Source organism: Salvelinus fontinalis, chromosome 6 (genome assembly GCF_029448725.1).
Source record: "Salvelinus fontinalis isolate EN_2023a chromosome 6, ASM2944872v1, whole genome shotgun sequence".
In the NCBI taxonomy this organism is placed as follows: domain Eukaryota; kingdom Metazoa; phylum Chordata; class Actinopteri; order Salmoniformes; family Salmonidae; genus Salvelinus; species Salvelinus fontinalis.
Window position 1 is genome coordinate 62,181,015 of NC_074670.1, and position 23,859 is coordinate 62,204,873.

The 23,859-nt window shown below is 41.5% G+C and overlaps 1 protein-coding gene across 1 annotated transcript in view; it reads left to right on the forward strand.

Moving 5' to 3' along the window:
* Window positions 1–23,859, forward strand: part of LOC129858258 (platelet-derived growth factor C-like) — a 74,550-nt gene that overhangs the window by 12,706 nt on the left and 37,985 nt on the right. Inside the window, exon 2 of the mRNA XM_055927377.1 lies at window positions 19,511–19,706. Coding sequence (XP_055783352.1) covers window positions 19,511–19,706 — 196 coding nt within the window. The remainder of the gene's footprint in view (window positions 1–19,510; window positions 19,707–23,859) is intronic.

Below are 23,859 nucleotides of genomic sequence, written 5' to 3' on the forward strand. Positions count from 1 at the left end.
ACCAATCTTTATCTCAATCAATTGCAGTCTGGAGACAGGTCCTCCGGTTATCAGTAAAGGTGTGAGACCCTTTTTAATTTTCTTCCCAACGGCAGCCAAACATCTGCTCAGCTGTTTCTCTTAGTTGACAGAATTAAAATAACCCAGGAGCCCTGCTGGCTATTGAGATGCCATTGACAAGCCCAATCTATCATGTGTCACCCCATTTGTCAAACTCCATCTTTCATTCTATTCAGCTTGACGGGACAAAGTTTGTTCTACAATTTGTCTCCCCTCCCACCTGTTGACAGGCCTTAGGTCATCGAGTTGGCTTAAATCTGGCACCGATTGGAGATCAGATGGTGTCAATGGATTTTTATAGGCCCAGTAATGAGTCAGATACTATGTACATAGTGATGGTAAATAATATACTGTGGTCCTGGGGTACCAACATAACAATCATAACCCTAACATACTGTACCACAATAATTGGTAAGAAGTGGGCCAAGTAATAACTTTTCATCTTATATCACTTGAAACCATGTCAGTACAGTGACGTGAGTGTGAAGGTACTAGACCACAGGTGTCAAACTCATTCCACGGGGGGCCGAGTGTCTGCGGGTTTTCGCTCCTCCCTTGTACTTGATTGATGAATTAACATCACTAATTAGTCAGGAACTCCCCACACCTGGTTGTCTAGGGCTTTATTGAAAGGAAAAACCAAAAACCTGCAGACACTAGGCCCTCCGTGGAATGAGTTTGACACCCCTGTACTAGACATATGCGTGTTACCTTAGCAAGAGAAAAGTATCTTGTGTAATGTCATGGTGTGGAGCTGTGAAAATAATCATACAAGGCTCTGCTTGTTTTCGCAATATCTCACAGAGATAACGTGTGACAGGAGGAGCTCAATTAAAACGCCTCAAGATATACTTTTTGACATTTTCAAGGTGTGACATTGTTTTGATGGATGTTGTTTTGCAATCATTTCCTAAAATGCATTTGTAATCTACTTCTGTGATTTCTTAATCTCACTAAACTAACTTCCTCAAGATGATGAATGACTAATCAAGAGGAATCTTTCATCTTGAGTGCACTCATAGAGTTCAAGCAGCTAGAGGAACTGTAGGGCAGTCAGGGTGTGTCAGAAAAGTACTGTAGATACAACACGTCAACACCTCACACCTGTGAAAAAAATCTTACCTTCCAGTGTATAAAAAAGGCAAACAAAAGGAGAAAGGTGGTATTAGCACAAACCTGACATCATTAAAGACCTGACTGCACTGTTGGTTGAGGGCCTGCAAGGTAGCATGTTGTATTCGGCGCATGTGACAAATAAAGTTTGATTTTGATTTGACATGGTTGAAGAACAAATTATGAGGAATAATAGTGGATTTAAAAAAAGGAAATAAGTACTTCAGTCAATTGAAGTAATTACATAATATCTGCCCTTTAAACTTCCTTTAAATTATAGTGCCCTATGGGTGTCTTAGTAGTCCTCTCCTTGAGGCTTCCTTTCCTTGTCTCTACTGCAGTGATGGGATAGCAGGTAGCCTAGTGGTTATAGCGTTGGGCCAGTAACCAAAAGGTTGCTGGATCGAATCCCTGAGCTGACAAGGTAGAAATGTGTCATTCTGCTGTTAACCCACTGTTCCCCAGTAGGCCGTCGTTGTAAATAAGAATTTGTTCTTAACTGACTTGCCTAGTTAAAGAGCTACAGCTGGCATCCTCCATATTTCACCTCCAGAGTTTTTAGGTCAATGACAGGAAGAGAGGCAGCAACATCAGAACTTTGAGACATGCCCTTTGTCCCCTTCACCCTGAAGCAATTTCTACTGTACCTTTTTTTTTTAAACCAGCCATCTGCATGTGTGGAGTCATTTAGAGGTCATAGTTGGGCTCCTCCCATCTCTAGACATAACTGCACTTTCCTCTCATAAGAGTCACAATGCTTACCAAGATGGAAATTAGCATTTTTAAGACTGCATTTGAATTTAAGTGTGCTTTAGAGCAAACGTCTGTTTCTCAGGCATCCATCTAGAAGGAAATTAGTCAGTCATTTTATCTGTAAGTGCATTCGTACATGAATATTCATGATCTCTAAAGATAAAATCAAAGCTTTTAGTACATGCTTCTGCAATTATAATTCCGCTTTTGTATTATCTTTCTCTAACATTTGTCTTATGCAATGGGTTATTTTTGGAGGAAAACAGACACACATGATTTAGCACCTGTTTTTTTAGCAGCCACAGTTAAATGAAAAAGGCTGTGGGCCCTTTGATGAATTGGGACAGTCAGAAGCTTAATGACCTGTGGAGGCTGTTAAAAAGGGAACTGAACACTGAGTGTTTAGCGCTCGTCTGCCTATGTCATTTGCAGCCTTCAGTTTAAGGAAACTGAAATGTACAAAATCAATCAATCAAATCTATTTATAAAGCCCTTTTTACATCAGCCGATGTCACAAAGTGCTATGCAGAAACCCACCCTAAAACCCCAAATGAGACATTTCACTTGGTTGCACAACATCACCTAAATTAGGGATCATCAACTAGATTTTTTGTTGAGCGTATGGTCGGGGGGCCGGAACATAATTACAAATATTTTGTAGACTGCAAATTGACCGCAAGAAGAACAAACAGATAATGTTTGACGAAAACATCATCATTTCAAACCTTGCTTACATTTGTATACGATCATGTGTCTCTCTATTATGTGTGGGAATACTTTAACAGATTTCTTAAATTAAAATCACTTGTAGCTGGTTAAGTATTTTTACAGTCTTTAATGTCCAACAATAAAACTTTTAAATATATACAGTACCAGTTAAAAGTTTGGACACACCTAGTCATTCAAGGATTTTTCTTTATTTTGACTATTTTCTACATTGTAGAATAATAGTGAAGACATCAAAACTATGAAATAACACATATGGAATCATGTAGTAAAACAGTGTTAAACACATCAAAATATATTTAATATTTGAGATTCTTCAAAGTAGCCACCCTATGCCTTGATGACAGCTTTGCACACTCTTGGCATTCTCTCAACCAGATTCATGATGTGGTGAACTGGAATGCATTCCAATTAACAGGTGTGCCTTGATAAAAGTTAATTTGTGGAATGTATTTCCTTCTTAAAACGTTTGAGACAATCATTTGTGTTGTGACAAGGTAGGGGTGGTATACAGAAGATAGCCTTATTTGGTAAAAGTCCATGTAATGGCAAGAACAGCTCAAATAAGCAAATAGACGACAGTCCAAATAAATGCTTCACAGAGTTCAAGTAACAGACACATCTCAACATCAACTGTTCAGATGAGACTGTGTGAAACAGGCATTTCAGGTTGTATTGCTGCAAAGAAACCACTACTAAATGACACCAATAATAAGAAGAGACTTGCTTGGTCCAAGAAACACGAGCAATGGACATTAGACTGGTGGAAGTCTGTCCTTTGGTCTGATGAGTCCAAATTAGAGATTTTTGGTTCCAACCGCTGTGTCTTTGTATGACGTAGAGTAGGTGAATGGATGATCTCGGCATGTGTGGTTCCCGCCGTGAAGCATGGAGGAGGAGGTGTGATGGTTCTTTGCTGGTGACACTGTCAGTAATTTATTTAGAATTCAAGGGACACTTAACCAGTACGTCTACCAAAGCATTCTGCAGCAATACGCCATCCCATCTGGTTTGCGCTTAGTGGAACTACAATTTGTTTTTCAACAGGACAGTCACCCAACACACCTCCAGGCTAGGTAAGTGCTATTTGACCAAGGAGGAGAGTGATGGAGGGCTGCATCAGATGACCTAACCTCCACAGTCACCCGACCTCAACCCAATTGAGATGATTTTGGATGAGTTGGATACTAGAGTGAAGGAAAAGCAGCCAACAAGTGCTCAGAATATGTGGGAACTCCTTCAAGACTGTTGGAAAAGCATTCCAGATGAAGCTCGTTGAGATAATGCCAAAATAGTAAAAATAAAGAAGAAACCTGGAATGAGTAGGTGCGTCCAAACTTTTTTATACATTTTTTACCCCCTTTTTCTCCCCAATTTTGTGGTATCCAATTGTTAGTCGTTACTGTCTTGTCTCATCGCTAAAACTCCCGTACGGGCTCGGGAGAGACGAAGGTCGAGAGCCATGCATCCTCCAAAACACAACCCAACCAAGCCGCACTGCTACTTAACACAGCGCACATCCAACTCGGAAGCCAGCAGCACCATTGTGTCGGAGGAAACACCATACACCTAGTGACCTGGTCAGCATGCACTGCACCCGGCCCGCCACAGGAGTCACTAGTGCACAATGAGACAAGGGTATCCCTACCGGCCAAACCCGGATGACACTAGCCCAATTGTGCGTCGCACCATGTACCTCCCGGTCGCGGCCGGCTGCGACAGAGCCTGTGCTTAAACCCAGAGTCTCTGGTGGCACTGCTAAAAGTGCGATGCAGTGCCATAGACCACTGCGCCACCCGGGAGACGTGTCCAAACCTTTGACTGGTACTGTGTGTGTGTATGTGTGTGTATATATACAGTTGAAGTCGGAAGTTTACATACACTTAGGTTGGAGTCATTAAAACTCGTTTTTCAACCTCTCCACAAATGTCTTGTTAACAAACTATAGTTATGGCAAGTCAGTTAGGACATCTACTTTGTGCATGACACAAGTAATTTTTCCAACAATTGTTTACAGACAGATTATTTCACTTGGACCTCATTGCATCACAATTCCAGTGGGTCAGAAGTTTACCAACACGTTGACTGTGACTTTTAACAGCTTGGAAAATTCCATAGAATGTCATTGCTTTAGAAGCTTCTGATAGGCTATTTGACACTATTTGAGTCAATTGGAGGTGTACCTGTGGATGTATTTCAAGGCATACCTTCAAATTCAGTGTCTCTTTGCTTGACACCATGGGAAAATTAAAAGAAATCAGCCAAAATGGTAGACCTCCACAAGTTTGGGTCATCCTTGGGTGCAATTTCCAAATGCCTGAAGGTACCACGTTCATCTGTACAAAAAATAATACTCAAGTATAAACACCATGGGACCACACAGCCGTCATACCGCTCAGGAAGGAGACGCGTTCTGTCTCCTAGAGATGAACGTACTTTGGTGCGAAAAGTTCAAATCAATCCCAGAACAACAGCAAAGGACCTTGTGAAGATGCTGGAGGAAACAGGTACAAAAGTATGTGTATCCACAGTAAAACGAGTCCTATATCGACATAACCTGAAAGGCCGCTCAGCAAGGAAGAAGTAACTGCTCCAAAACCGCCATAAAAAAGCCAGACTACGGTTTGCAACTGCACATGGGGACAAATATCGTACTTTTTGGAGAAATGTCCTCTAGTCTGATTAAACAAAAATATAACTTTTTGGCCATAATGACCATTATTATGTTTGGAGGGAAAAATGGGAGGCTTGCAAGCCGAAGAACACAATCCCAACCGTGAAGCACGGGGGTGGCAGCATCATGTTGTGGGGGTGTTTTGCTGCAGGAGGGACTGGTGCACTTCACAAAATAGATGGCATCATGAGGGAGGAAAATTATGTGGAGATATTGAAGTAACATCTCAAGTCAGTCAGGAAGTTGAAGCTTGGTCGGAAATGAGTCTTCCAAATGGACAATGACCCCAAGCATACTTCCAAAGTTGTGGCAAAATGGCTTAAGAACAACAAAGTCAAGGTATTGGAGTGGCCATCACAACGCCCTGACTTCAATCCTAAAGAAATGTGTGGGCAGAACTGAAAAAGCGTGTGCGGGCAAGGAGGCCTACAAACCTGAGTCAGTTACACCAGCTCTGTCAGGAGGAATGGGCCAAATTTCACCCAACTTATTGTGGGAAGCAGCTTGTGTGCTGTAGAGATAGCGGCGGAGATAGCGGTCCTGCTGCTGGGTTGTTGCACTCTTACGGCCTCCTCCACGTCTCCTGATGTACTGGCCTGTCTCCTGGTAGCGCCTCCATGCTCTGGACACTACGCTGACAGACACAGCAAACCTTCTTTCCACAGCTCGCATTGATGTGCCATCCTGGATGAGCTGCACTACCTGAGCCACTTGTGTGGCTTGTAGACGCCGTCTCATGCTACCACTAGAGTGAAAGCACCGCCAGCATTCAAAAGTGACCAAAACATCAGCCAGGAAGCATAGGAACTGAGAAGTGGTCTGTGGTCACCACCTGCAGAACCACTCCTTTATTGGGGGTGTCTTGCTAATTGCCTATAATTTCCACCTTTTGTCTATTCCATTTGCACAACAGCATGTGAAATTTATTGTCAATCAGTGTTGCTTCCTAAGTGGACAGTTTGATTTCACAGAAGTGTGATTGACTTGGAGTTACATTGTGTTGTTTAAGTGTTCCCTTTATTTTTTTGAGCAGTGTATATACATATATGGCTCAGAAAACTTTGGGGGCCAAATGAAACCATGCCGCCAGTTGGGGAACCCTGAGCTAAATACTCCTCAGACATTAGTCACAGTAAATGTATATGTTTTGGTGGGTGAAAGGCCATATCAATGGGATTAATTGAAGGCCATATGCATTGGGCTTTGAGGTGTAATGAAGGGTAATGTGCTGTACTGTAGGGACTAATGATAGGGTAATGTGCCTAGTGCTGAGCGATTAACCAACATTTTTGTTATTTTTTGGATTTAATAAAACTAATTGACCGATGTCTGTTAAATTATTTGAATGCCATTTAGTTATTTTTTTCTGTGAGCTGAATGCACAATTTCTCTAAAGATAAATCAGATCAAGCATGAACTCTGCGATGTAGTAGGGAGTTGTAGTTCCCAACCGGCCAATATTCTACATTGTTTAGTGAAGAAAACGTGCTAATTAACTACAATGACCATAATCAATTGTGCTACTTGTCCAGCCGGTGTGTAGCAGACACGGATAGGGAGAGAATAATGATTGAGAGGGATAGAGAGCAGTTGCTTCGCGAGGTATCTCTACCTGAAAATACATGATCTAAGTGATTTGATGGTTGGTATTCAGCAGTCATTAAAGTATCCGTTATTTACTTTGAAAAACTACAAAAATGTTGATTTTCAGACCGCATAGTCAGCAGCTCTATAGAGGTGAGATGTTGATTTGGAATTAAATAATCTGTCATAAAATAAAACTAATGTAATATACACAACTGAAATATTTTATTAAAGTAGAGTAATGTGAATAAATTATGGTTAATAAGTGATAAGCAGTAAAGGCAGTCACTACCATCATGAGACTTTTCTTAATTGTTTTATTCTGTGTTTTTACAGTATTCAACCCGCATAATGCATAATGCATTTCATGTAAAAACAAATAATTGAAACTGAAATCAAAGACTGTGATATGTAAAAAAAAAATATATATATATCGAACCGGAACTAAACCGACCTCAAAAAGCACTAATCACTGTACTGTTGGTACTAATAAAGGGTAATGTACTGTACTGACTGACTAATGAAGGGCAATGTACTGTACTGTAGGGACTAATGAAGGGTAATGTACTGTACTGTGGGGACTAATAAAGGGTAATGTACTGTACTGACTGACTAATGAAGGGCAATGTACTGTACTGTAGGGACTAATGAAGGGTAATGTACTGTACTGTGGGGACTAATAAAGGGTAATGTACTGTACTGACTGACTAATGAAGGGCAATGTACTGTACTGTAGGGACTAATGAAGGGTAATGTACTGTACTGTGGGGACTAATAAAGGGTAATGTACTGTACTGACTGACTAATGAAGGGCAATGTACTGTACTGTAGGGACTAATGAAGGGTAATGTACTGTACTGTGGGGACTAATAAAGGGTAATGTACTGTACTGACTGACTAATGAAGGGCAATGTACTGTACTGTAGGGACTAATGAAGGGTAATGTGCTGTAGGGACTAATGAAGGGTAATGTACTGTACTGTGGGGACTAATGAAGGGTAATGTACTGTACTGACTGACTAATGAAGTGCAATGTACTGTACTGTAGGGATTAATGGAGGGTATTGTACTGTAGGGACTAATGAAGGGTAATGTGCTGTAGGGACTAATGAAGGGTAATGTACTGTACTGTGGGGACTAATGAAGGGTAATGTACTGTACTGTAGGGACTAATGAAGGGTAATGTACTGTACTGACTGACTAATGAAGTGCAATATACTGTACTGTAGGGACTAATGAAGGGTAATGTACTATACTGTAGGGACTAATGAAGGGTAATGTAGTATACTGTAGGGACTAATGAAGGGTAATGTACTATACTGTAGGGACTAATGAAGGGTAATGTACTGTAGGGAAAGGGGGATACCTAGTCAGTTGTACAACTGAATGCATTCACTTGAAATGTGTCTTCCGCATTTAACCCAACCCCTGTGAATCAGAGAGGTGCGGGGGGCTGCCATAATCGACATCCATGTCTTCGGCACCCGGGGAACAGTGGGTTAACTGCCTTGCTCAGGGGCAGAAAGACAGATTTTTACCTTGTCAGCTCAGGGATTCGATCCAGCAACCTTTCGGTTACTGGCCCAACACTCTAACCACTAGGGACTAATGAAGGGTCATGTTCTGTAGTTAAAACATCTGTCAACTGACCACACTATGATTTTATCAGAGGGTCATGATTACTGCTCTGAGCTGCTGAGTATACAGAAACCAACTTACTTACTCACCTGCAGGAAATAAATCAGTGCCCCTTGCAGACTTTTGCACTAAATACATTACTTTCCATTTTGTAACCCTCAAATTGCTACTTAGGTCAACTACTCTAAATAACCAGGTACAAATACACTTGGCTTTACAAAACCAAGATATGCCAAGTTGAAAGTAATTGGAAAATTGCACAAACACACATGTCCATATTTAGTAAGGCATAGAGTTTTGGCTCTCAGGCAATGGAAAGTAATCGGCTGACTACCTACTTTCATTACCTTGGGCTCTCTCAGGCCACTCGATCCCCACTGCTCCTTCCCTTCCCCAGACAGCTGGACTCTGGGTTATGGGAGCCTGGTGGGGCAGCCATTAGTAGAGGGTAACCCTCTAAAAGAAACAGATATATATCTCGGAGAAAAAAGCAGAGCCATAACATTTTGTTTTTAATTGCCCAGATTAAAATGTTCTTCGGTGCTTGTCACCCTTTTCCTGGCTAGGATTATTTACAAAATTTTCCGCTGCTGAATATCACATTAGACCTTCTGAAAAGCTTTGCCCAGATTCACTTGCATATCTCCAAGCTTATTAAAGGGTTGCTCATAAGTTCTTGTTTTTATTAAAGGGTTGCTCATAAGTTCTTGTTTTATTAAAGGGTTGCTCATAAGTTCTTGTTTTATTAAAGGGTTGCTCATAAGTTTTTTTTTTTTATGTACCTACTTTTTTTATGTACCGCCCAATTTTTCAGTCTCCGGCTGCTCTAGGTGGCTGCAATCTGTTTTCAAGGGCATGACTTAGGCAAATTAAATCAGTGTGGTCTTTCGTGAGAAGTTACAAGTAGAGCTTTTCATTTATAAACTAAGATTACAAGTAATGGACTGTGGGAGGAACATGTGTGAAGCTGAGGCTCTCTGTGGAGTGTGAATGTGGGTATTGTCCAAGCTGCAACCGGAGATATAGCCAACCAATTAGTTACCAGCCCAGAGTTGGGCACTTTCTGTGTTAAAAGAATCTCAAAAGTTCGCCCCACCTCTTATACGTTAACTTCACACTTTATCAAGACCTCCACTGTGGAACTATTTCAAGGTGGTCATTGCGAATGTAGTGTTCTGTTTTTGGGTCTAAAGAGCTGCTATGTGCAAAGTGGGACTATGATCGCCATTCTGTCTTCAGTCTCCAACTCTATCAAACAACCTGGATCTCTAATCAGCCTTAAATAGCAGTATGTGGATCTTGAGTCAAGCTGTGTACCAATATGGCCTGCCCAGATAAAACTGTAATTTACTCCAAACATCCAGCTGTCCATTTCAACAGATGTGACTACAAAGGGGCCCGGAGCAGCCTCCGCCATAAGACCTCACAGCTGTGGAGAGAACTTTAAAAAAGATTTGGCCTGTCTGTCAACGAGCTGGTGTTGAGCCAGACAGAGGGTTAGGCTTGTCTCCCAGTGTTTGTAAGACACGTCTCGAACCTCCCATTCTCCTCCTAACCTATTACGTCTACTGTGAAACAAGAATTATCTTTGATATCTACTAATTTTGACGGCTAATGCAGAAATTAAGGCAAATCTGGCCCTCCAACAATGGCAGTGGTTGTTTTACTTTTCTAGATAACTAGACTGCCTTTGATTTAGCCAACAAGCTACAGATCTCAGCTTTGATAGTGTCCCACAAAATATATGTTTAATTGTGAGGACTGGTTACAGTTCGCAGGCTGTCGCTTTCACTCCCAGCAGAAGTATCTTAGAAAGACTATGAAAACGTTCAACTTTTCATTCGTATCTAACAACTTAACGCTGTCAGAAAGATGAGCATAATTGTTATTCACTAGATGAGTCTTAAATACAAAATAAGCCATTCTGTGGGATTGATCAGATAGCAGCATGTGCTTCTCTGTGATGGTTGGCACACAGGTGATGTCATGTCTAAGTGCAGACCCAGGGGTCAAGGGTCAGAATCCAAGGGGTCAAGCTGTTGCCTGCACACAAATATAAATCCTGTAGTGAAAGTATTAGTGAGGCGGTTGGAGCGACACCTGATCTTCTTTTTGAAGAGGCCAGACATGAGAGTCTGCACTAATTAGAGGCTTGCCCAAATTGTTGAGGGACAGGGACCATTTGTAACCGGAGCAGAGCCCTTGTGTGGCATACAGATGTAGGATCTTAATTTGAGCCAGTATGCTACAACAGCAAAATAACCCTGCTGCAACAAAAGCAAATTATTATATGGATTATAATTAAAGGATGATTTTTGTAGGGGTTATATTGGAAAATCTGTCATTTCAAAGTGGAAAATACAAACGGCAGAAGCCTTTTTAAACCTCAAATACACTACAAGTTTTACAAGTTATTCTGCAACAGGGTGATCAAATAAAGATCCTACATCTGTACGAATCGGTCACTGGAATGGCAAGAGCCAAAGTGTCGAAAGAGTTCAATTTAGATTTGGTGTGTCTCATTTTCACACAAATGCACGTGCTCACACGCTCTCACACACACACTGGTAGGGTGTGTGTAGAAGAAGACCTCATCACCTCGGCTAACGTTCAACAAATTGCAGTTAATGTTCAAATTACGTTTGTTTCTCTCAGGACCATGCCTTTAAACTGAGCGATTTGTTACAGAGATTTATAGATTATGCCCCTTTATTACTCAAAGTAATGCAAATCCTGCAGTGGCCCCCACGTCTAAAGCCCTGTTTGAGCCTGCGTGTTTCATATGTCTTACCCAGGGGTATGTGTTTCTGAGCCATAACCAAAAAAAATGCTTGCCTGTATTCATGTGAATTTAATGTGAATCAATCAATATTTCAGAGCTCTTAGGCTGCCATAGCAATACTGTGCTATGCAATACTGTCACAAGCGTTAACATCTGCTAACCATGTGTATGTGACCAATACAATTTGATTTGATTTTGCCTGGAATACCTGGAGGGTTTGCATGCAATCCAATGGTTCAACCCAGATTCCCTCACTCATTCTGATTGTTCAATCCAAATGCCCCCCATCATAGATTTTGGATGCCAATTTGAGGAATCCCTAATACATATCTACAGGCATCTCATTAAAATAAAAAGTTTTTGATATTTCCTCAAACTGTGTACATCAAGTGCACGAACATGGTCCCTGTAAACTTGCCAAATATTCTATATCTGTCCACTAGAAAGAGGTGAAAAAATAAAGAGCCAGGTTTACAATCTGTCCATGTTACCAACAGCTCTACAGTGTACCCTCAAGGCAACAGTTGGACTGAAGTCAAAGATAGACTCATCACGTTGTAATAGTGATACTGCATGGCATTTTCACAAGCTTCACAGTTGTACCGCCCTGCACTAGAACTCTTCCCATGTGCTTGAAAGAGAGAGAGGGACAGAAAGAGATGGAAAGTGATCCGATAAGTTCGGAAGAGTTAAAGTGTCTCAAGAACTCTGGAAACAGAAACATGAATATGCCAGCAGCCATCTCCACCCAGTTACACATGTCCGCTGTCAGGTTGGGCGGTATCTGGTTGGGCCATCCGATAGCGTCCGCGGATGTTTTGCCATGCTTCAGCAGGACGTGCTAACAGAGGGCCACTCCTGGTCCCATGTTGTGATGGACAGAGGACCCGAGGGGAGGTACATATCCTCTGTGGTAGATGGGTGAGATTTCCCCCTCACCTGGTAGGGAGTCAAAGGTTTGAGTCATTCTGTCAATCAAATCTCAGTGATTTTTACCATTGATTTTGTCTTCGACACTAGCCATAGTGGTTTATGTTATAAGACATAGTCAGTATATGACTGACTCAATTCACATAAGGATGCCTTTTGTAGACTAAAACCAACACAAATACACTCACCTACAAACTACAAACACACATCTACAGTATAACACACACAAAACAGTGCCATGACTCAGCCAGCTTGCAGTCCTCTGTCATCCCTTCCTCACCAGCCGTCACAGTAGCATCAGTGACCTCTCCAGGGATTTCAGGTGTCAAAGCCGTCACGCTTCATGTTTCGTCTCATACAGGAGCATATGCCCGGCAGATTGAATCGTTACAGAAGGCAGTGGTCTCATGCAGCCAAATTATTTTTTAATGGCATGAAAAAATCCCATGCCGTATTTCAGCAACTTTTTGTCTGACCAACTTTAAACCCAAAGGCAATAAATACCCCAAAGCAAGGCCTGGAATTTACTGCACCTGTACTAACCACCCCTAAGCTGTAATAAGCAACAGATGTGCAAGCCATTGCTTTGGCCTGAAAGCAGGAAGAATAAACAGGAATTCATTGTTGGGTATTGTTTCATCACCTGAGCAAAGCGGCTTGGACACTGTTGTTTAGGGACTCATAGCGACTTTTGATTAGCGGGTAACACGGGTAAAATAAAAACTATTTTGATTCAGTGACCTGATAGTTCTCGTGTTGTTTTATAGGAAGGGAAATAACTGCCAAGGCCACTTAGGGTTGACGTCGGAGACCGAAGCGAGACAGTCGAGGGCGCAGGTGGCACGGTGTTGAATTGTCCAATTTTTGCTGTTCCATGTGAAAATGATATTTTGTCCGCTTAACAGGCGTGACCCTCATGTCAATGCAATCCATAGCAAATAGATACAGTTTACCTCTAACCAGTGCCAATTGGAATGGAGAATTATTACTGTAACCTCTGAGAACCTTCCATTAAACTTGGAGTAGAATGCTAACCGTTTTGTGGGAGTTGAGGTGTTTTGTGGTCTGACATGAATAGTGCTTGTCTATTAGGGGAACAAAAGTTATGGCTGACGTATACTACACCACATGTCTGTTAGATAAGCTCATTGCTACAGGGTTTCTGTAATGTGACACATGTATGATATAATAATGAAAACATGATAATTTTGTAATGTTACAGCAAAGCCAGAGGAAGTTTTGTTATTCCACTGTGATAGGACACATACAGCAAGCCCACAGGCTGCCTTTTCATATTGTGTGTGTGTGTGTATTTTTGTGTGTTTGTGCGTTTGCATATGTATGTGCATGCTCCTGAGTGTGATTGAGCATTCATGCATGAGTGTTGTGGAATATGACTGTGGGTAATTGTGGATGTGGGCGTCCCTCTATGTCTCTCAATGTGCGTGTTCATGTGAGTACTCACTCACTGTCATCTGTTTTGGGCATAGTAAGGTTAATGTTTAACAGCGGTAGCATAGATCAGAATGGTTTACCCAGTAACGTGTGAACAAAGCACAATGGTAGCACTGTATAGGCCTATTTATTCAAACTCACATCCTCCCTTAATCGTGGTTACACTTTCCTCGCAGGAGAAAAAATAAAAGTGGGTCAAGGAAAAGTCAGGTTTGAGGTAATTCACTCCGGGGACAACCCTCAGATCATTATGTGACATTGGTTAACCTGAAGAGTGAGGTCATCTGGAACTCTGGATTTCACCCAGAAAAAGACAGACCTAGAGGACCACAGTGTTTCCCCCAGCAGTGGTGGCAAAGTTAGCATTGGGGGAAGGGGTGTGGCACGGTTTTAAAGACCCTCCTCTTGGCCACAGAGACAATGTTGCCGTTTTAAAGTACGTTGGGACAGAGAGAACATTTTACAGTTTCAAAGAACATTTCCTGCAATTATACACATTTTGCCATGACTTAAGTCTTGTTCTTATGCTATCTGAGTGACTCAATCGTTATAACAAAATCAATGGCGACCATATGCCGTGCCATTTTTTGAATTTCAGATACTTCCTCGGTCTAGTTCTTATTTTGGTGATTATTCTCAAAGATGATTTTATCAAAAATATATATTTTAGATATTTTAGTCGTTTTTAAGTTTACACTGAAAACATTTGACCATTTAGCTCCGGTGGCACGTTGCTAAATGCATATAGGGAAAACGCTGGACCATGTGGCTAAAAAAGGGTCAGTTAATGGAAAAGTTGAAAGGGCGACGTATGAAAGCTGTATTATTCCTGAGAAAGTAATGAAAATGGAGGTTGAATGTAGGTATGTAAAAGAAAGATGGTTTGTAATCTCATACTGTACTGTAATCAAAGAAAGGGTTTGTGCAAGTGGAATCTGGCAATAAACTACAGAGGATCAACAAAATTGTTCTAGTTCATATTTTAACAGAAAGACCCATGACAGAAGAGAGATGCATACATATATCCTCTTCCCCATGTATTATAGTAAAGACACACTGTAACTGTACCATCAGTGGGTTATCGCCAAATGCATCCCATGACATTTTCACATGCAAATAGAACTTGATTTGTATGGTATATCAGACTGTGGTTTTTAAAAGTTCAACATGAAACATAATATCCTTTTTTGTTTTGTGGATAGAGTAGCATATCACTTTTTCTCCCCACGTGTCTAAAAACCTTTTCATCAAGGCCTAACCTCTATTTTCTATATCAATTTCCCCCCCTTTCTCAACGACAGTGAGGCCAGATTTTCCTTTGACATTTCTACCCTTAATTACAGTCTTATTAAACAGGCATTCCATTCAGCGTTTAACAGATTTTTTCCCAGAGGAATTATGTTTGGGAATGGTTCCCAAATGCACATGTCTATTTATAATTGTACCAAGTATGTTTTTCATGGGGTCGGTTGTTCGCTCAACCTACATTAAAACCATGTGTATCCTACTATGCTTACTGTGCCACATGTCCACATCTACTGTATATCTGAGGTTGTGTGTTAAAGGACACATATTTTCCCATTAATCATTATGTACTTTATGAGCCTCTGTGTTCCCCACACTGTAATATAATAAGAAGGTAATTAAAGACATGCCATTGTGATGGAAGGCCTAGGCTTAATAGCATTAAAGGGCCTATCCACTTGTTGCTTCTAGCCGTTAGAGGCCCTGCCAGCCAATGAATAGCAAGCGAGCAGTCAATCAATTGGGCCCGGTGCTGCCGTTACTTGCACCGCCAGATGAAAAGAGCTATCAAACTTTTTTTATGGACATCAAAGACATCAAAGAAAAGTTGGCTGAAGCAACAAGTATGATCTGTTTATCTCTGACTGAGAACATAGTGTTTTGTCTTCTGGAAGAGGTGTATATGAGGTGTACAGCCATGAAATACTGCCTGAAGGGTAATAGACCATTTTCTGTGGGCTGATGTTGCACAAAATGCAATTTTTCTATCTCCGGGGGAGTGCAAGAATCATCTTGCCGCAACAGCTCGTTTTCCCAAACAAGGTGGCTTTTCTTTTTGCTCACTGTGGTTGGTGTTGGAAGCAAAGATTTTTCGAAGCAGTTTGATTGAGAAATGTTTTGACGTGCTACCGTGTTATTATTTGTGTCGCTCTCTCCTAGCTGGCCTGCCACCAAACCTTAATAAAAACATCAAAGTCTTTTGGACAGAGCCTGATGGAAGTGTTATCTCACCAAGCGGTGTCATCACCATTATAGATCTCATATTTGTGATCGACAGTGCAGTATTTTGTGCCAGAGGAACGGACTGTGGACTGTGTTAAAGTGGATCAAAGCGAGTTGGATCTTGGATCAGACTCTTACACACAGTGTCTCTCTGTCGACCACTCCCTCGGTCAGCAATGTTGTCTTTGGACTCTCCGAACACGATTTTGGGGTTGACATTGAATCATTCTTTGAGATTGTCCAGAGCCAGCGCAGTCGGCACTCGTGGCAAACTTAGCATGGCCTGTGTTTTTGTTTCTATCAAAAGCAAATGAGCAGGACATGAATCACGCTTGCCAGATATGAGGCACTCTCCTCTCTTAAAAACATACGGCAAAATAAAGAGTAATTCAACTCAATGTGCCCTAAAGTCCAAATGCCTCCACATCCAGTGCCACAAAATGGTTACACATCCATTTAATCCACTAAGAAACATCCAATGGCACGTTCCTTCAGCAAGACTATTAACGCCCTAGTATTTCCCCTGTAAGAGGTATCTGTGGGGTCTCACTGACACCATCAGAAACTAGGATAGCAAGATGTATGATTTGTGACTCTTGGATATGTTCACATCATGGTGCTGTCTCCCTCTGGCTTTACCTGACTCTTGATTAGAAAATTGAAATTCTATCCTGCACAATTGAAATCCAATTGTTCATCAGGAAAAGCTTCCCTTCCTCTTAATTCCTAAAGCTGTCTGTTTATAAATCTGTTTGTGACATCATAACACTGTTTCCTAGGAGATTGGTTCAGCTTGCTATTGTTGTCTTGATGGGGGCTCAGGTGGGACGCAGTCAGTATATTATGAACCGGTGGGGCAGCAGACAGAGAGACGGTTTATTGGCAGTGTATTCTCCTGGAGGTGACAGGCCCTGATGGAGAGGGGGAGCGTAGAGGGGCGGCGGGAGGGGTATGATTTAAGACCCCTTGGCCGCAGGTCCCGGGGGCAACCGGCGTAGGGAGCTTGTTAAAAACCCACAGCGCCGCCTTCCATTTTAATGGCCCCCATGTCCAACAAACTTCCTTCCAGGAGTTCATGGAGATGAGATGCGGCGTCACAGCTGACAGCGGCAAGAGATTTGCGGAAATTATAGTGTCTGTGTTAGAAAGGTGCTTTGAGGTTGTTGTTTTCTGCTCTGGTTGTAAAAATTCACTCAAATACTCTGCCCCTACAGGGAAGGACACAGGTGCTGCTTGTAACAACACTTAATCTTTTGTCAAACGGGAGAGTGTTCAGGCAAAAGTTTACTTGACTAAATAAATAGTCTAATAGATATACGTTGATATTCTCTGTTTAGGCAGGGGCAGTGGATGAATGCTTTACTATACCGCATGGCAAACTAGAACAAACATTGGCCCACTCAAATACAGTATGAAGGCCCTTATCATAAGTCACCCTGCTTCAGTGTTTGTAATCAATGTTGTAGCAGTTGTTCTACTATGTTGTATTTCTATGTTGGCCTGGTATGGTTCCCAATCAGAGGCAGCTGTCTATGGTTGTCTCTGATTGGGGATCATACTTAGGCAGCCTTTTCCAACCTTAGTTTGTGGGATCTTGATTTTGTATAGTTGCTGTGTTACCTGCAGAACTTTACGTTCGTTTTGCATTTTGTTGTTTTTCCGGTGTTCATTTTAAATAAAGTAAGATGTTCGCCTACCACGCTGCACCTTGGTCTCCTCATTCAAATGACGAGCTTAACAGAAGATCCCACCACCAAAGGACCAAGCAGCGTGGCCAGGAGGAGCAGGGATCCTGGGCCCGGGAGAAAAGGGAGTGGAGGACATCATGGACATGGGAGGAGGTTATAGCAGGGTCTCCTCATTCAAACGACGAGCGTAACAATAAAATAATACAATTTACTGTGATTTTCCTTGTCAGATTGAGACTATAGTGAGCATTACTGTACATTGCAAACAGGCCTTACATGTTCAATGTTTCTTCCCTTGTTACCTACTTGGGCCCCTACTGGCCCGAACCAACTTGTTGTGAGTAAAAAGTTAGTGTGTGTTGATTCCTTCAAGGATCATTTCAATATCCACAGCAACTCTCTGAAACAGTCGGCTGCGTTAGCAGAATATAAAACCGTGGTCTCCGCATTTCATTAAAGAGGTTTCATAATCATTCATTAAGTTATACTTTTATTACTCCCATGTATTACTTTTTAAATATTATCCGGTTCTGACGATCAATATTTCATAAAAAAGTTATTTAGCTGGTAGCCTCTGTGTAATAAATTATTATTTATCTTTTCGGTGTTCGCATATTTAGCCTGGCAGAACAGTCCGTCCATTCTTCCTTTTTCCTCAGAGATATTAATTTTCTTCGTTTTCTCATGTCTTTTTTTCTGTGGTAATATTGTATTATATTGGAGATTTTTCTGTGGTAATGTTGTATTATATTGGAGTTTTTTCTGTGGTAATGTATTATATTGAAGGCTTTTCTGTGGTAATGTATTATATTGGAGGTTTTCTGTGGTAATGTATTATATTTGTTACGTTCCTGACCTTATTTTCCTTTGTTTAACTTTGTTTAGTTGGTCAGGACGTGAGCTGGGTGGGTAGTCTATGTTATGTGTTTCTATGTTGAGTTCAATGTGTTGCCTGATATGGTTCTCAATTAGGGGCAGGTGTTTGACGTTTCCTCTGATTGAGAACCATATTAAGGTAGGTTGTTCACACTGTTTGTTGGTGGGTGATTGTTGCTGTGTCTGTGTTTGTTACACCACACGGTACTGTCTCGTCTCGTTCTTTCCTGTTCGTGCGTTCATTGTTTTTTTATGTCCACAAGTTCAGGTCTGTTTAACGTCGTTTGTTGTTTTGTAGTTTATTCAAGTGTTCTTCGTGTTTCGTCTTCATTTAATAAATCATTATGTCTACATACCTCGCTGCGTGTTGGTCCGATCCATGCTCCTCCTAGTCTGAGGAGGAGAACGAATATGACAGCCGTTACAATATTGGAGGTCTTTTATTGTATTATATTGGAGATTTTTCTGTGGTAATGTATTATATTGGAGGTTTTTCTGTGGTAATGTATTATATTGGAGGTTTTTCTGTGGTAATATTGTATTATATTGGAGGTTTTTCTGTGGTAATATTGTATTATATTGGAGGTTTTTCTGTGGTAATATTGTATTATATTGGAGGTTTTTCTGTTGTAATGTTGTATTATATTAGAGGTTTTGATGCTTCCACCCCATTGCACTTACCATTTACACGTGAATACAAGGTTTATTATTTTAAGTATGGTATTTTACTATTCCAATAAATGGCCATCCAAAAACAGTTATTGTATGTATATATTTTTTATCTTAGCCTTCTGTATCAGTAGGTTTCTACCATGTGTCCTGAAATGGCCAAAATCTTAAATAAAACCGCAATTACAACCCCAGCAGGGATGAAGTTGACCATTACTGTTCATCTTTATACACTCATCTTCTCTGAAACAGCTCTTCTACCAATGTAAATATAACATAAAAGTAACATTCTCATTTCCCAACAATTTTTCCAAGGTGTCCAAGATTCCCAGCATGAGAAGATAATCACAGTCGTAGGAGAGGGAATGATCCATAGTCCAGACTTCCCATTTACCTACCCCAGGAGTACCGTGTTGGTCTGGAGACTAATGGCCTCCAGTGACAACAGGAGAATCCACTTGTCCTTTGACCAGAGATTCGGCCTGGAAGACCCAGAGGACGGAATATGCAAGTAAGATCATACGCATAAAGGCATATAACATATGCTTATGACATACAACTGTCAGATTTATTGTAAAATAAAAATGCAACATAATGAATAGCCAATATAGCCAAGTCAGCATGTTGTGGTTCACCTTGAGATATACCTGATGGGTGTACCGTGCCATTTAATAGCTAAATTAAATACATGACGTACCATGACAATACAGTGCACTATACTGCAACTATGCAGTATGTAGGCCTACATGTCCATCTACAGTGGTAGTAGTTAATCTAGTTTTACTCTATGCTTTAGCCAGCTTTTCATCAGGACTTCCCGAGTTCAGTTAGCATGCGGAGGCTGTGCACCGGGGAGCATGACATATATCATGGCAGTGTTGTGGTAAATTTTTCAAGATTTAGAGTCAAAGAGGGCCCATTTGTGAAATTGCCTTTTGCCCAGTGTGGCGGCTGATGAAAGTGAACAAGTACAGCTCAGAGTGAGTTGTTTTTCCAAGGCCATACGGCGTGGGTGCATATTTCGTCGGCAGCAAGTTCCTCTACATACGGGTCGTGTGATTGGACAAATGACGGAGAGGTCTTTCCCCTCAGGAGCTAAAGTCTGTGAAGGGTCTTAGACCTCCCCTTATTGGATCTAAGACCCCCTTTCAATTACTAGCTACCTTTGTCTCTGTTGCCATTCATTAGGAACAGCAGTGCTGAGCCAGTCTGTGATCGATTTCCTTCATGCATTATACTCAGCATCCGGGTGTCAATACATCCAATCTGACTGCCTGGTTGATATGGAGAGATCGTGTAGAAAGCAGAGGGGGAGAGAACAGAGAGTGGCTAGCTATTGTTGGAGAGCCCCCTGATGGTAGTTATGATGTATGACATGACCGTGCCACAGACAGCCAGATCCCCAGAGATGAGATCATACTCAGGCTGATCCTATAGCTGATTCTGGGGTCAGAAGAACCAAAAGGGGGCATTTACACTTTATAGTAAAGGTTGTGTCATCGTGTCCAGAGGTTTCAGTACTGGTAATTTGACCCCACGTTCAGCCATTTTGGGTGGGTGGATCTCTTTTGATGAATGGGGTCACTGTGTTGTCTGAAGCCCAAGAGGAGGAGTCCCACGGTGGGGAAGAGTGAGGATTGACAGCCTTTGTGCTGGCCCTACCTCCATACAAGACTGCACTAGTTCCAGTCCCAGAGGATGGGAGCAGATGATAACAACAACACTGTCGTACAAGTCATTGCCACCTCTCCGTTTTTACCTCCCTCTTCTTTCATTTTCCAACAGAGAACACCTTTCATTTGATCAGGTCCCAAGACACACAGTTGGCAGAGATAGCAAACAGATGAATAGGTACACACATAAGCAGAAGCAGAGACATCTTCACAAGTCTCTCTCTCCTTTACACACACACACTCGCTCTTTTACGCACACTCTCTCTTTTACACACACACACACACTCTCTCTCTCGCTCTGTCTGTCTGTATCCTCCTCCCCTATTTGCTTCTCTCTTACACATGCGCAAGCTAAAAATGAAAAGCCGAAAAATAAAACTGTTGCTGGCCAAAATGACAACAAAAAAAGGTTAATTTGCATTATTTTGTGGAATTAAATTGGCCTGTGTGTATTTTCCTTAGTCATCATGAATCTTATTTATCAAACACAACTATCACACGCTCCTGCAGCTCCTCAGCTGGTTGCTGCTGCACTTTTATAAGCCCATTCATTGCGCAACATTTCTAAATTCAATCTTGTGTTAAAACAGTTTTGGTGCAGGAGTAAAAAGAGCTACTATTTTTATTCATCAATTGGCAATTGAAGCGCGCCTCCTGTTCACCATTCAATTGCAGACAACAGGCTATCAGCGCGTCACCCACCATTTTACAATGTGAGCTGGAGGCAGTATTCATTTGTCTTTAAACTGTGTATGCTTGAACAAGCATTATAACTCCGCCTGAAAAAATGCCCACCGTTTATGGTGACAATAACGCCCTTATTTGCTGTATTTTCATCTCTGTCACATATGGAACCGCTCTCATCAGGTGCACTGTTTAGAATGGTGTTTTCCTACATTTTGGAAAATTATTGAAAATTACATTTTATTGGCTGCTTCATTACAGGAGTTTCATGTTCTATGTTAAGAACGTACCCAATACATATGGGTCACACACACACACACACACACACACACACACACACACACACACACACACACACACACACACACACACACACACACACACACTCACACTCTTGTCAGCTCTACCTCCTTCCACCACATTGTGTACATCCCCGTCTATCTTGTAGTCGGTGTACCCCCATAGGAATCCAATGGAAGCTGAAATATGTTAACGGAAAACATTCACACACACACACACACACACACACACACACACACACACACACACACACACACAATTATCTTGTTAATTGTGCTCTACCCTACGCCTCACAGCACATTAACTAGTAAATAAATAAGAGAATACAAATCCTCAAATCCTTGGTTCTCTAATTAGCAGCAGTAGCCGGGGATAAAACAAATTACAGAGTGGGGGGGGAAACTCCAGAGAGACAGAAAGAGAGAGCCCATGCAGCGAACAATCATCCTCAAGAAGAGAAGAATCTTCTGTAGTTCAGATGCTCATCTACTATTCTGCTTGTCTGAGGGGGGATGAAAAACATTCTTCTCAAATCCAGCGGAGAAAAGTCATATTACCAACCTGTCGGTTGGCATAGCAGCACAGAGACACTCGGCTACAGTGGCTTTAATCATTCTCCAGAACTTTTACTGTATTTCTATAAATAATGTGTTGGAGTGTGGCCTTACACATGGAACTATGTAATAAGCAGGTTGCACTGCATTATAGATTAGCCATCTGCCACCGTGGGGCTGTCAGCCTGCTTCACAGTCCTCCAAACCATATCAGGAAAGAAGAGCTGAATATTGACAGCTAATGATGCTTATTGCACTGTGTGTACTGTTACAACATGTAGTCAAAAACCCACATCATAGGTTGTGTAGATCCAGCTATACTCTATGTCTCAAACACAAATGATTGGAAAAGATACAGTGCCTTCAAAAGTATTCATATCCCTTGGCTTATTCCACATTTTGTTACAGTCTGAATTCAAAATGTATAACTTTTTTTTCACCCATCTTAACATAATACCCATAATGACAAAGTGAAAACATGGTTATAGAAATGTTTGCACATTTATTGAAAATAAAATACATTTCCGTAAGTATTCACACCCCTTTGCTATGACACTCCAATTTCCTTTGATCATCCTTGAGATGTCGCTACAACTTGATTGGAGTCCACCTGTGGCCAATTTAATTGTGGCCAAAGAAACACAAATGTCTATATAAGGTCCCACAGTTGACAGTCCATGTCAGAGCAGAAATTTGACCATGAAGTCTAAGGAACTGTTCATAGATCTTTTAGAGAGCTATGAATTGTGATGAGGCACATATTGTGATGTGATGAGGCATATATTGTGATGTGATGAGGCATATATTGTGATGTGATGAGGCACATATTGTGATGTGATGAGGCATATATCTGGGTGTTGAAAGGTTCCAAGAAACAGTGGTCTCCATCATTGGGAAATTGAAAAGATATGGAACTACCCAGACTAGAGCTGGCCGTCTGACCAAACTGAGCAACTGGGCAAGATGGATAGGCCAGGGAGGGGACCAAGAACCCAATGACCACTCTGACAGAACTACAGGCTTCCTTAGCTGAGATGGGAGAACCTACCAGAAGGACAACAGTCTCTACAGCGCTTCACCAATCTGGGCTTTATGGGAGGGTGGCCAGACAGAAGCCACTACTGAGAAAAAAGCACATGACAATATGCCTGGAGTTTGCAAAAAGGCACATGAAAGACTGGGATCATAAGACAAAAGATTATATGACATCAAACATGTAACTCTTTGGCCTGAATGCATAGCTCTATGTTTGGAGAAAACCAGGCACAGCTCATCACCTGTTTAACACCATCCCTACCGTAAAGCATGGTGGTGGCAGCATAATGCTATTGTGATGCTTTCAGCTGCCGGGACTGGGAGACTGGTAAGGATAGAGGGAACAATGAATGGAGCCAAATACAGGCAAATCCTTGATGAGAACCTGCTTCAGAGTGCTAACAACCTTAGACTGGGG